Source organism: Apus apus, chromosome 15, assembly GCF_020740795.1.
Source record: "Apus apus isolate bApuApu2 chromosome 15, bApuApu2.pri.cur, whole genome shotgun sequence".
In the NCBI taxonomy this organism is placed as follows: Eukaryota; Metazoa; Chordata; class Aves; order Apodiformes; family Apodidae; genus Apus; species Apus apus.
In genome coordinates, this window is record NC_067296.1 from 13,034,993 (window position 1) to 13,047,473 (window position 12,481).

Consider the following 12,481-nt stretch of genomic DNA (forward strand, 5'->3'; position numbering starts at 1 on the left):
TTACATCTCAAAATTAACAACCACAGTGATTGTTTTCATATTTGGGTTAAACTCCACCATCCTGTGTTTCCAAATCTGGGGTATGCTGATTCTGAATTTTAATAGCTGGACTAAAGGAAAGCCCAAGCTCAGAGTAAAACCATGTTAGTGGAAACTGAGATCAGAATAAACTTTTGGTCTACCTCAAATGGAGTGTTTCAGGCCAGCAGCCAGAATAATGTGGTGAAAGAATCATAAATCAGTGTAGCAAAGAGAATGAAAGTCATCAGATAATCAACAGAAGATTTATGATGAAAAAGTATCAGCCTTTTCCATGATTAGACTGGTTATGGGGCATCCTTGTCTGAGCAGAAACTTCTCACATCACTGCCAGGCTGAGCCACTTCCTGCTGGCCAAATCCCATCAAAACCCTGACCTGCAGCCCCTCAGGGGAGCTTGCAGAAGTTTTTAGATTATATTAAAATGCAAAAGATGAGCAGTAGTACTAATTCAGGACCTGCTGGGGGTTACAGCCCTGTGGAGAGTAATGCCACACTCAGCCACGAGCAGAGACACACCTTCTTGTCTGGGCTGAATCAAATATTTCCTGTGCCCTACCTGGTCACCTGGGCCATCTCCTTTTGGTCAGAGCACTTCCCATGGCATTCCCTTGCAGAGTCTTTAATGACACGAGGGAGATGAAAATAGTTCTTTCATTTTCAGACAGCTAAATCCAGCCATTAAAAGTGTTTTGGCAGCAGAAATTGTGTGTGAGATCAGCAGTGTTGGTGTTACACAGGACATCTCAGGAAGGGTCAGACAACAGAGGTGAAGTGTTAGAAACCAATTCCGGGGATAATGCTGGTCACAAAAAGTGATTGTCATGAGGCTGACACTTGTCTTGTTTGATAATGAGAAGAGTCCCTGAAGTCAGGAGATGGGTACTGGTGAAAAGTTGGTATAAGAAACAGATTAGCTCCATGGAATGAAAACCAAAGGCTGGGTGTGAAACTGAGAGGGGATTTACAGGTGTGTAAGAATCATCACCTCAGGGTGAGACCGAACCAAGGAGAGTTCGAAAGCAAAGGCTCCACTAGAGCGGGGATGTGACTGTATGAATAAAAAAGTCCCTGGTAGAAGCATCTGTTTTCCTTGAAAAAACCCAACAACATGAAGTTGCTCAGCCAGTGACAGCGTGTCGTCCTCCCTCTTTGCATCAGCCTGTGTCCTGGGGTCACCAGCTTGGGGCAGGACCCTCTCTGAGGCAGGAGCCGGTGGCTGGAACAGCGACAGAGAGGCAGAGAGAGCAGCAGAGGCCAGCCCTGTGATGACACTTCATGTTACAGACTGGTGCTTTCCCAGGCAGAGCCAGGACCTTGGCTGGAGCCCCTGCCATCTCCCCCGTTTCAGGGCGAGCAGCGAAGACACTGAGACAGGAGCTCCGAGGACCCGAAGCCGGGCTTTGCACCCAGGGCACGCTTCTGCAGCAAAGTGCTTCATATGCTCTGGCCCAGATTCTCCCCCAGGACTCGACTGCGCTCAATGCAAGATGTAGATTGGAGAACAAAGGTGACTTGAAGCCACCTTTTATGCTTTTCCACTCTGGAAGCAGCTGGGGACTGGCTGGCCCCTGGGGCAGGCTCAAGTCCCCTCGGGCTATTGTAGTGGCAGGAGATTGCTAGAAAATAGCCAAGATGTGGCTACACTTCCTTTTCCATTGGCTGTCACTGGTGCAGAGGGGACCAGGAGGTGACTTGGGTGACACCACCACCACAAAAGAGACCCAATCTCCCCAGGGACACTGAGCATGCAGAGAGAGAGAGCAAATGTCAGCGTGGATGCTGCCGGGGAGGCGGCGCAATGGGCGGCTGATTTAAGGGCAGCAGCAAGTAAAGATCATCTGAATCCAGATCTGCTGAGCTCCAGTCAGTGTGTGTCCATGGGCAAACGCCTTGATCTTTTCTGTGCCTCAGGGCAAAGCGACTGGAGAAGGAAGTAAAAAGCAACAAGAGTTTCAGTGAAATGATCAGATGCTGCTTCGAAAAATGGTTGAATTGCAAAAAAAAAACAAACCCAAGGAAATATCTACAGACATGCACAGTCAATGTAGTTAAGAATTAATTTTTTGCACTTTTGTATAGAAATTATTCAGTTTGCAGGCTGGATCAGAACACCACCGAGGGCAGGAGCATTTACAGAGGAGATAATTTGCAAGAATGAGAAATAGAACAAGCTGCCTGGTGCTTACAAGTGCATACAAGAGCTCAGAAAGGAGAGGAAAAAATCTCGTGCCTGATTTTTTGCTTTGCTTTTGATTAGATAAAATGTAAGATGAATGCCAAACATCTGCAAAGCAGAAAAACATTCCAGAAAAGGAGTTCTTTGCTGCATTGGTTATCTCCTTAAAAAAAAAAAAAAAAAAAAAAGGGTAATTTGTGAACTGCTACAAGCAAGCATCTGAAAAGGGAGGAAAGTGATACAGGAATAAGCTTGCCTATGTTGTACAATCTCCCAGCACCAAGATGATTCTCTACAGTGCCACATTCAATTGCAAAAAGGGCCTTTAGGAGAAACAGAGCTCCTGTAACTGAAGTGTTTCGTATCCTCAGATCTTTCAGGAAACTGATTGAGGCAAAAGAAGGGAGAAGCCAAGGGGAGAAAACTTGTTAGAAGTAAAACTGTATTTTCTTAGACACTGGAAAGGATGCAGAAGTAACCCAGAGGCCTCCAAGGCTGCAGACATTTTAACATTTTGTGAGGGATATCCATATTTTTCCCCTACAGCCTCAGTTCTGCTGTGAACACCCAGTGCACCCACAATGACTGTCAGCTCCGTGGGTTGCTTTGCACTGAAGCTGACAGTAGAGAAAAAAAAAAACAAAACTTCAGGTAATACAATTCACAAATTGGTGGCATAAGGATTTCTTCCTGACGTGTCTTTGAAGAGAGCAATGCCTAACATTCACTTTTACTTTTAGCAAACCAATAAAAATAGGTTGCATGCATCTGGAAACCAGAAAAAGCAAAGATAAACTGGTTCAGTGTTGTTCTTACTGCAAGGCTGCTGGTGGCAGAATGGAAAATTAGCACCCTGACCAGTCCAAAAAATCTTTTTTTTTTTTTTTTAATGGAAACATAAAATGATGTAAAATATTGTTTGTGGGTTTGCGAGGTTGAAGAGATCAAAGCCATTTTTCAGACCTGTGGCTTTTATGCAATGACACTTCCTATGCTTCAGTCAAATGTTGTGTGAAGTTCAGTGAACACATAATACAAGCATTCCAGTAAAGCCACCAAAAATTGATGGAAAAAAAGACACGATGGGTTAAAAAAAAATAATGTTAGAAATCTTGATTCATGCAGGCACACGTGCACAGGTAAAGTGTATGTGAAGACATGATAAATCTACATCAACATACTGTGCAGGTGGATGTGCATTGTACTCTGATAAACATGCCCCACAACCAGCTCTGTCAGTGGAACCAAACCTTGGAAGGGTTTTTTTTTCTTCAATAATCAATTGGCTGTCGGTTGCTTGAAGGCAAATACAAGCAGAATAAATCCCTTACTGGTATCACAGGAGAGGAAACATTGCTCCAGACTGTAGAAAAGTTGAGTGCTAGTAAATTCTGATGAACACCATTACTGTGATTACTGTTTGTGCAAAGATATGCCTGCCTTGGTGTCATTTCTTATACTACATCAAGCAAGGGCTGGTGGGGACCTAGTGCTGCTGTCGCCCAACTGAATGTGACCTTTTTTGGGTGACTGTTGTGGGAGGGGTTTCCTGCTCCTCTGGGAAAGTGTGAATTAAAAATAAAAAGGGCAGAGCCTCGGAAGCAACGTAAGGCTTTAATAAGTGCAGAAATTAAATAGATGAGCCTTTTGCTTTTAAATGTCAGCATCACAACTTTTCCTGTCGGTTGCAAGGGAAAAAGGAACAGGGCGAAATATCTTGGGGTGTGGGGAGTTCGAAGCCACATAATGATGGCGATAAAAATCTATAATGTCAGTTGCCTTGTGGCAATCAACAAACATTTCACATTATGCTTGCATCTTAAGGTTTGCAGCCAAAACCCAGCTTTGCCTCCATCTCATTAAAACAAGGAATGCAGCCCGAGTGGGTCTGCACGGACTCGCTGTACGTCACACCGAATCACAAGGCTCTCCGGAGCCAACTGACTATGGCCTCATTACTTTAGACAAAAGTGGGCTTGGAGGAAAAATTGGGGTGATGTTTTGTGGTTGGTTTTTTTTTTTTTGCCCAGACGTGTGTTTTTTTTTTTTTCCCTTGGAAATACTCAAGGCTAAAGAGCAGAGAGGTTTTTTTATTCCCATTGGTTGCTGAGGAAGGTTGGGTTGTGTTCACAGAACAATTCTGTATCTATATGTCTAGGCACACAAACCAGGAGTGTTAGTGGGAGGGAGGAAGCAGAAATGAAGCAAATACAAATGGCATTAACAAAACTGAGTTTAATGAACATGAATCACTGGTGAAATTAAAGATTTAAAGTATTAAAATAAGCTGTTGTAATAGTTTATATCTGTATCAACTGCTTCATTCCAGCAGGGAGTTTGAAAACCATCAGGCTCTCCTGTGTTGTGGAAGACATTACATACTTGTGGCTGTCTCCTCCAAGTCTTTATTCTGCAAACTTCTGTACCTTAAGCATAGCAAAAAACTTAAATTTATTTTTTTTTAATTTCTGAAACTGCTTGTCTAAATCTCTACAAACCGATTTAACACTAATACTTCAGGTAAATGTATTTGGCCTTAAAGAATCTTTCAGAACTATGCTTGAAACTTTACTATTTCAGGAATAAACTAACTCAAATTTTCTATTGTGAAATGCAGCTAAGAATATTTAAAAAATATAACTGGATCTTTTAAAAAATATATGCATTTATAAATACAAATAGAAATAAGAATTTGAGGTAACAGGTAGATGAATTAATGTGAATTGTGATTAGGAAGAGATTCAATAAAGTCTATAGTGAAAAATCTTACATCGAAACATCTAAATGAATGGCAAAGAACTCTCAAATATATTCTTTGTTTTGACATTTTTTCCATTTTCTCTTAACATCCACATGCTTTATGGTAAAGAGAAAAGACTTGATATGAAAGTATTTTTTCTCCAAAATAGATGCTAACATATTTCTAATTTGATAGCCAACTATTTTGTTATTTTCCCATTGGATATTTATTTCAGGCAGGAGAACAACTGCCTGAGAAACATTCATGGATTGACTGATTTAAATGTTATAAATCCCCAAATTTTTCATCTCCCTTCAAACAGAATGCCAAAGGGGATTAAAGCATAAAGACATATCAAAACCAAATTTACATTATTAAAATTACTGTAATCAAGAGTCTTTCCTAGCCTTAATCAGGATTAGTGAAAACAAAAACCCCCAACTTTTCTGTTGTGCAACACTAATCAAAATTCTATGCATTGACAGATAACGGAGTAAAAGCAGCTTTGAAAATTAAAAATACCGCTTGGTGTATTCTAGTATTCTTTCAAAGTATTTTCACTTCTTTGAGAGCAGAGCAATGATTTCTCTGCTGATAATTCACAGAGCAGGCAACAAGCACAGGTAAAAATAAATGTCAGTAGCGCCGCAGAGTCTGAGCTCTTATTTTCAGGGGTGTATTTTGGAAATACACTTGTTTGAACATATCCTATAGGAGGAGGGAAAAGTGCAATGTGGGATGCTTGGTTTTGTTCTCCTAAATTGTAAGCTAAATAACCAGAGTTGGGGAAAATTCAACTGGACACTTGCTGTGGGTGAGAACTCAACCCTGCAGGACCCACACGGCAACTCTCTTGCTGCTGAGCTGACATCAAGCAGTTTGGTCTGAAAATCTGGGAAAGCTTTAAGCAAGGTTTTATCCATCGTGCCCTATGTTTCACAGCTGTGCTACAAGGTTAATACAGTAAAGGGATGAAGTTTGTGCAGATTTTTCTGGTCCTCTGGACCTTCCTAAGGAAGACAGCACTGTGTTGGTTTTGGAAACCACTTGCGGTGCTCTGGAGCATCAGGTTTTGTTTTGCTGTCACTAATGTCACCAGGAATGTCACCAACTAGTAAACCAACAGCAGAATCGGGCCCTATGTTAATTTCGTCCTTGTAAAATGTCAACTAGTATTTTAGAATGGAAATGGCAGAAATGTGTATGCAAAGAACAATCGCGAGAAACGATCTGAGAGCAACGACCAGTCCCGTTCTAAAGTCTCAGAAAGAAGGTCAGCAAAGCAGCAGTTTTCAGACACTGTGCCAGTGTGTCAGAAAAGCAGCCATATGGATTAAAGAACAGGGAAAATTGCATGTTTCTCATGGCTGCTTTGTAGGAAGTCCAAGTGACTTAAACTTTTGCTGGTAGCTGAAGCCAATAGCTGCCTCCCGGGCCCTCCATCTTCAAACCTGTTGCTTCCCTGTACTTTGTTAAACAAGATTTTACCTTGCAAGCTCCAGAGTGTTAATGTTGATAATTGACTGATACAGTGAAAACTGACAGGAGGTTCCATCTCCTTTTTTAGTACGGTTGTACTGGTTAGTAAAATGCCTGTTGTGGTTAATAATAAGAATTACACAGCTTACAAAAGCAACAAACAGTGGAGCAGCATCTCTTGGCATCTCTTCCTAACGATGCCTCATCCTGATCATTCTTGAAGTTTAAAGAAAAACTAAGTGAGGTTAGAAAACAATATAATATCTTTAAAAGTTGGCATTGTTTTCTTCAAAGGATGACTATACCAGGATAATGAGAACATTAGAACACACGAGCTGTATTTCAGTTCCATCTGAACACACACAGTAAATCCTTGTTGGAAAAAAAGCAGGCATCATATCAAGATTGAGCAGAAAAAAAAAATGATCTTTAGCATTTTTCAGTCCTCTTTTATACGCTCTGAAACACCAGCTGGAAGCAGACACTTAAAACCTTACATGATATACAAAATAAGATGGGGTTTTTCATACACCAGAGAAGGGGAAAATGAACGTCGAGATACAGGGTCTCATCCCTGCCCATTTGCAAGGTTAGCACACAAATGTAATAATCAGATGCTAGTATAAACCCTCCCAACAAAACCATCTATCCAGCAGCACTAGGCATTCACTTGGCAGTGGTTTCAGCAGCAGCTCAGCACGAGGCAGAAATGACACAAACTGATGCCTTCCTGTGCACGGGAAGCGCGGGGGCTCGGCAGGGATTTCACCTCTGGAATGAGGAGAGTTAAAAGCCTGCACACCCGTGGGGGAAAGAACCAACTCACTTTCAGATCAACTGAGAAGTTAGTCAACTTTATTTTAGTTGAGTATTAATTTGTCTGTTGCAGCAAATGCTATGATTTCACTACTTTTTACTCTTGAGTTCAAAATCCCCGTACTTTAAGGACAACTTTAATAATGACTTACAATCCTCTCTAGTATTGCTTTGATAACTTCTACATTTCTGTTTTTAATTTCTAGCCTTTTAGAAGTTCTTGCATACTCAAGCTTGCTATTTTTTTTTTATCAAAATTATCTTTAATGTAGGTTTTATCTTCTGTATTTGAAATTCCATGCTTAGCCTCCTGAGATCATTTAACTCACTGGGCTCTCAAAGAGCCTTCTGGATATTTCAAGGACTCTCAGAAGGAGGATTTCTAGGATTCTAGGTAGATACATTAATATGAGCAACATTTTTACTTACATAAATTGCAGGAAAATAAATAAACCATCACCATACTGAAACCCACTGTTTCAAAAATAGCTTATCTCCAAGACTGTGAAGACTTTAAATTCTGAAATCAATGAGCCACTTTTAAAAACATAATTGAGAAAGAAAAAAATTACAAACCCCATTATTATAGTGTGAGTCTCTAACCAAACTCAAATATATTTAACATTTTTTCTCCAACTATTTTAGCTTTGGTGAAAAATGAACAGTTAAACTAATCTCCATTTAAATATTCCCAACTGCTATTCCCAATAATTTTAACCAGAATAAACATTTACCTAAAAATCATGAGCCTCTGTTAAACCGATTTATTTCATCTCCAAAATATTCTCTAGCAACAACTCAAGTCTGCAAAATTTTAAATGACCTTTGCTGATTTGCAGTTTCCAGTCATTTTTGCTTCACTAGTGGTTTTGGTTAGCTTTCACTTAATCAGATGCCTTTTAAGAATATTTTCCAAGTCTTCCTTTTAAGGGAAGAGGTACAACAGATAAACTGCTCTGTAAATAAATAGATAAATAAATAAAAATTAAGATATATAAAAATGGAGATGAGCAGGAACCAGTTTTAAGTATATGTCTTTATGAATGAGGCTTAACTACGCACTTCGTTTTCAGAACACAAAAAAGTCTTTTGGAAATGTATTAATTAAAATGAAGTGCCAGAGACAAGCAGCTTTAGAGGGATGGGAAACCTTTTCAAATTAGCATAGCACTAGCGACAGGCATGGAAATTGCTTTAATAACCCTAAATAGTTACACCCCACTCCTAACACAAATGGCCATGGACAGCTACAGCCCCTCAGGCTGCGACTGTACCAGTTTATGTGGCTGCTCTGACATGGGGTGGGTATTCATTCTGAACAGAAAGCACTGAACTCCCCTCAATCATTATTATTATTATTATTAGACTAGTGAAGCATACAAGGCACCAAAGCATTAAACTTCATAAACCAGAAAAAACAAAGTAAACCAACACAAGCAACATCCAAACTTTAGCCAGCAAGGGACTCACTTGGTAACTTGTACTAACACAGTCAATACTTGGCAAGAGATTATGAATTTAGTCAGGATATTAGGGGGTCCAAACCCCACGTTTGTCCAGGGTCAAGCTGTAGAGAGAACAGCAAACCAAGCCAAAGAATTAAGCAGAGTATTTAAGTGATTTCCTGCCCTGCCATATTTTACATGGGTGTCCCCGGAGCAAAGGTTGATGCTGCAATAACCTCTTTTAAGCACCCCTTTTAGGGCTCAGCAATCCCCAGAAAGTGCCAAGGCACACAGGCTACATCTCTACCTGCTTAACTCTAAGCGTCAGGCATAAACACATTTTTGTGTGTGTGCTCACGATTCATGAGAAACTGGAGGAAAACCCAAATTCCTGCTGATAAGGAGCTGAATGTCCACAAGCTTTCTTCCAAGTATTCCCATCATTCTCCTTAACTTCACAAAGCTGCTCTTCTTTGTGTCCACCTCTGCTTTACCTTACCTCAGCAGGGGTTTTGCTTTGACTGCCAGCTGGTTTGAGAGACATGTAGAACAGAGAAAGTAGTTATTAATGTCTTTTATTTCTTATATAAATACATATAAATATGTTAGTGACCTTTTGCCTTTTTTTTTTTTTTGTCATGATGAGCAACGGCTTTGGAAAAATCATCTGGAAAACTTTACCAAGCTGAGAAATAGGCAAAAAGCAAGCATTAGCATACAATCACAGGTTCCTCTCAGTTAAAGAAAGGGTTAATTCTTTTCTTTTTTTTTTTTTTTTTTTTTTTTAAGAGCAATTCTTATTTTGTCTTATTTTGAAGCATCTGTTGTTTTATCAAGAGCACCAAACTTTTCTCCTCCCATGAGCCGACCAAGCGACGCTTCATTTGGATTTATGGGTGAAGTCCAACCCCAGCTGACTACCTGGAACACCCCCGGAGTTCTGAATCATTGTATAGCTTTGCGGCTTGATTTTGACACCCACACACCCTCTTTTAAGCGGTTTAAACACAGGTTGATCGTGCCAAGGAAAACTCACTGAGGTTTCCATTCCCAGATCTCTCTCCCTCCCTCTTTTCCTCTAGCTGAGTTTAACAACTGCTCAAAAACTTTGTAGATGAGAACGAGCAGAAAAGCAACATCGTGCTCAAAGTTCACTAGCAGGCTGGGAAGGAAATTACTCTACGGATGAAGCTGCTTGTGGGAGGTAACTCTACACAGTTGAAAGTGGATAGTTTCGGGGTCCAAAACTGCCAAAAATTTCCAAATGGGGGAAGGGGGGCATTTAAGAGAAGCAAACAAAAAGAAAACCCAGACTTAACTGACGGTAGGAAGCCAGGGCTGGTGGTAGCGGAAAGAAAAGTGCACAGAAAAGAAAAAAAAAGAGAAGGAAACGAAAACAAAAAAAAGCCCGAAGAAGCCAGAAGTCAAGGCTTGTCGTTACAGTGTTTGCAGAGGGCAGAGGCGGCTCCGGTGAAGGCAGTGCATTTCTCGGGGCAGCCGGGCAAGGCGGCTCCGCCGAAGGGGTAGACGGCCGACTGTCCGAAGGGGTTGAGGGTGGCGGGCAGCGGGGTGCTCAGCGTCTGGCCCTGGTTCAGGTAGGCCACCAGCCGCCGCATCTCCTCCAGGGCCTGCGCCTGCATGAGGATGTAGTTCTTGGCCAGGAGCAGGGTGGCGATTTTGGAGAGTTTCCGCACCGAGGGGCTGTGGGCGTAAGGGATGACGGAGCGCAACCCGTCCAGGGCGTCGTTCAGGTCGTGCATCCTCCGCCGCTCCCGGGCGTTGATGCTGAGGCGCAGCGAGCGCTGCTCCTTGGGCTTCTTGGCCAGGGCTCCCGCTTTCAGCTTGCCCTCCCGCTCGAAAGCCTCGCCGCCCTTCCCCCCGGCCTCGAAGCCGTCCTCCTCGTCTCCGCTCTGCTCGCCGCTGCTCTCCGCCGACTTGCCCAGCACTCCGGGGTGAAAGTCCGTCCCGCCGCCCCCCGGGTAGGTCCCCCGCGGGCCCTCGGAGCCACCTCGCACGGCTCCGTAGGCAAAAGCCGACTGGCCGTAGCCCGGGGCCAGCGCCAGGTACGCATCGCCGCCCAGTGACTTGAGCTCGGCCATCGCCTCGGTGGGGGGGACAGGGCACAAGGAGCCGCGCTCCGCTGCCTGGGCGCTCCGGAGGAGGAGGAGGCGGCCCCGCCGCTCCACGCCGGGGGCGGGCAGTGAGGCGGGACCGGCCCCGCCGCCGCTTTATATGGCGGAGAAGGGTCCGCTGGGACCGCCCCTCCGCCCAATCAAAGGCACCGCGGCTGCGCTAGGGCTGCTCTTGACCGGTCATTCTCTGCCCCGCATCCCTGCCCGGCCGGCCGTCCCCGCCGCTCTCCCGCCGCTCTCCCTCGCTCCGGGGGCAGCAGGTGCCCGGCAGCGGGACCCCGGCCAACAGCCCGCGGGGAGCCCTGGGGACTCACGGAGGCTCTGCCTGAGGAGGGACAGAGCAAAACCGCTGTGAAAAGTGAGTGGGGGTGGGAATGGGTCACGGTGGCACCGTCAGGGCTTGTGGGCAGCGGAGGAGACGCTGCCAACACGGACAGGGCGGCAGCGAAGATGCTGAAGTGAAAGAGTGAAAGGTGCAGCTGGATGCTGGAGGGGCAGGGAAAGCATCAGGGCTTCGCTGTCCAGGTTCTGGCTTTCAGAGGCTGAATTAGGAAACGTGAGAGCAGGCTCAGCTCGGAGAAGGTCACTGTGCTGAGCTCCAGGCTTGTGAATTCGTAAGTTTCCCTTCCTGAAATTAACGAGGAAAGGCAATGGTTGAGCTGGTGTCTCAGACTGCCTCCCACCCCAGCCCTTGTTTGCCCCAAAGCAAATAAAGAATCTATCAAGGAGCTTAAGTATCTTCTGGAGAGTTTTCTAGTGTTGTTCCCAGGGGAGAACCAGAGAAGTGAAAACATTCACCCCTCGTACATGGGACCACAAACCACTGGATGGTACATGCTGTGATGGGAGGCAAAGGTGTGTAAGGTCTTGAGAGCTGTGGGCATGGCTTGGTGGCCAGGTTGGTTTGATTTGGGTGAGGATGACAGAGGTGACACCTGTTGTACAGAGAGATTTCCAGGGCAAAGGCCCTGTCAGTTTCCATTTTCTTCAGAAACTCATTTTGCTCCTTCTTTCCATGTGCCAGAAAAATATATTTGATCCTTGGTAACTCAGGCCAGCTCTAAAGGGACTCTCTGTCCTTCCTGGTTGTGGGTTCCAGTAACTGAGTGCTAAGCTAGTAAAGCTTAGCATTGTGATGGTCTGCAGTGTGTGAGAAATCAACACTGTGGGGGAATCCTTGCTGTGACTGGTGGAATGTCTGGCCTAGAGAGGAATCTCAAGGAGAATCCAAGGCAGCCATTGGCAGAGATGAGAGCTGCATTGCAAAGGATAATAATAGAATTATAGAATAATTTGGGTTGGAAGGAACCTTAAAATTCACCTAGTCCAACCCCTCTACAGTGAGCAGGGATGTCTACAACTAGATCAGGTTGCTCAGAGCTCAGTCCAACCTGGCTTTGAATGTTTCTAGGGATGGGGCATCTACCACCTCTCTGGACAACCTGGTCCAGTGTTTCACCACTTCCTGCATTGAAGAGGGCCTGATCTTCAATTACAATAGCAAGACATCACAACTTCTTTTTTCTAGGCTTCTGAGGCTGCTTCACCATACTGAAGTTTGGTATAAAGACAGTGTAAGGGCATAGCAGGCTTTCTGCAAGCATGACATGTGCCTAGTCCAGGCCCCTCAAGTGTCTGCTTAGAAAGCATG

At 44.0% G+C, this 12,481-nt stretch overlaps 1 protein-coding gene across 1 annotated transcript; it reads right to left on the reverse strand.

Annotated features, from left to right (window-relative positions):
- Window positions 1-9,508: 9,508 nt before the first annotated feature.
- On the reverse strand, window positions 9,509-10,832 carry BHLHE23 (basic helix-loop-helix family member e23). The gene has a single exon (XM_051633371.1). It carries the CDS (start codon window positions 10,795-10,797, stop codon window positions 10,123-10,125), a length of 675 nt encoding a protein of 224 aa, XP_051489331.1. The 5' UTR covers window positions 10,798-10,832; the 3' UTR covers window positions 9,509-10,122.
- Between the last annotated feature and the right edge of the window lie 1,649 nt (window positions 10,833-12,481).

Bases quoted from the DNA above. Each gene is read 5' to 3' on its own strand.
- BHLHE23 (XM_051633371.1), bottom strand. From the start codon at position 10,797: ATGGCCGAGCTCAAGTCACTGGGCGGCGATGCGTACCTGGCGCTGGCC.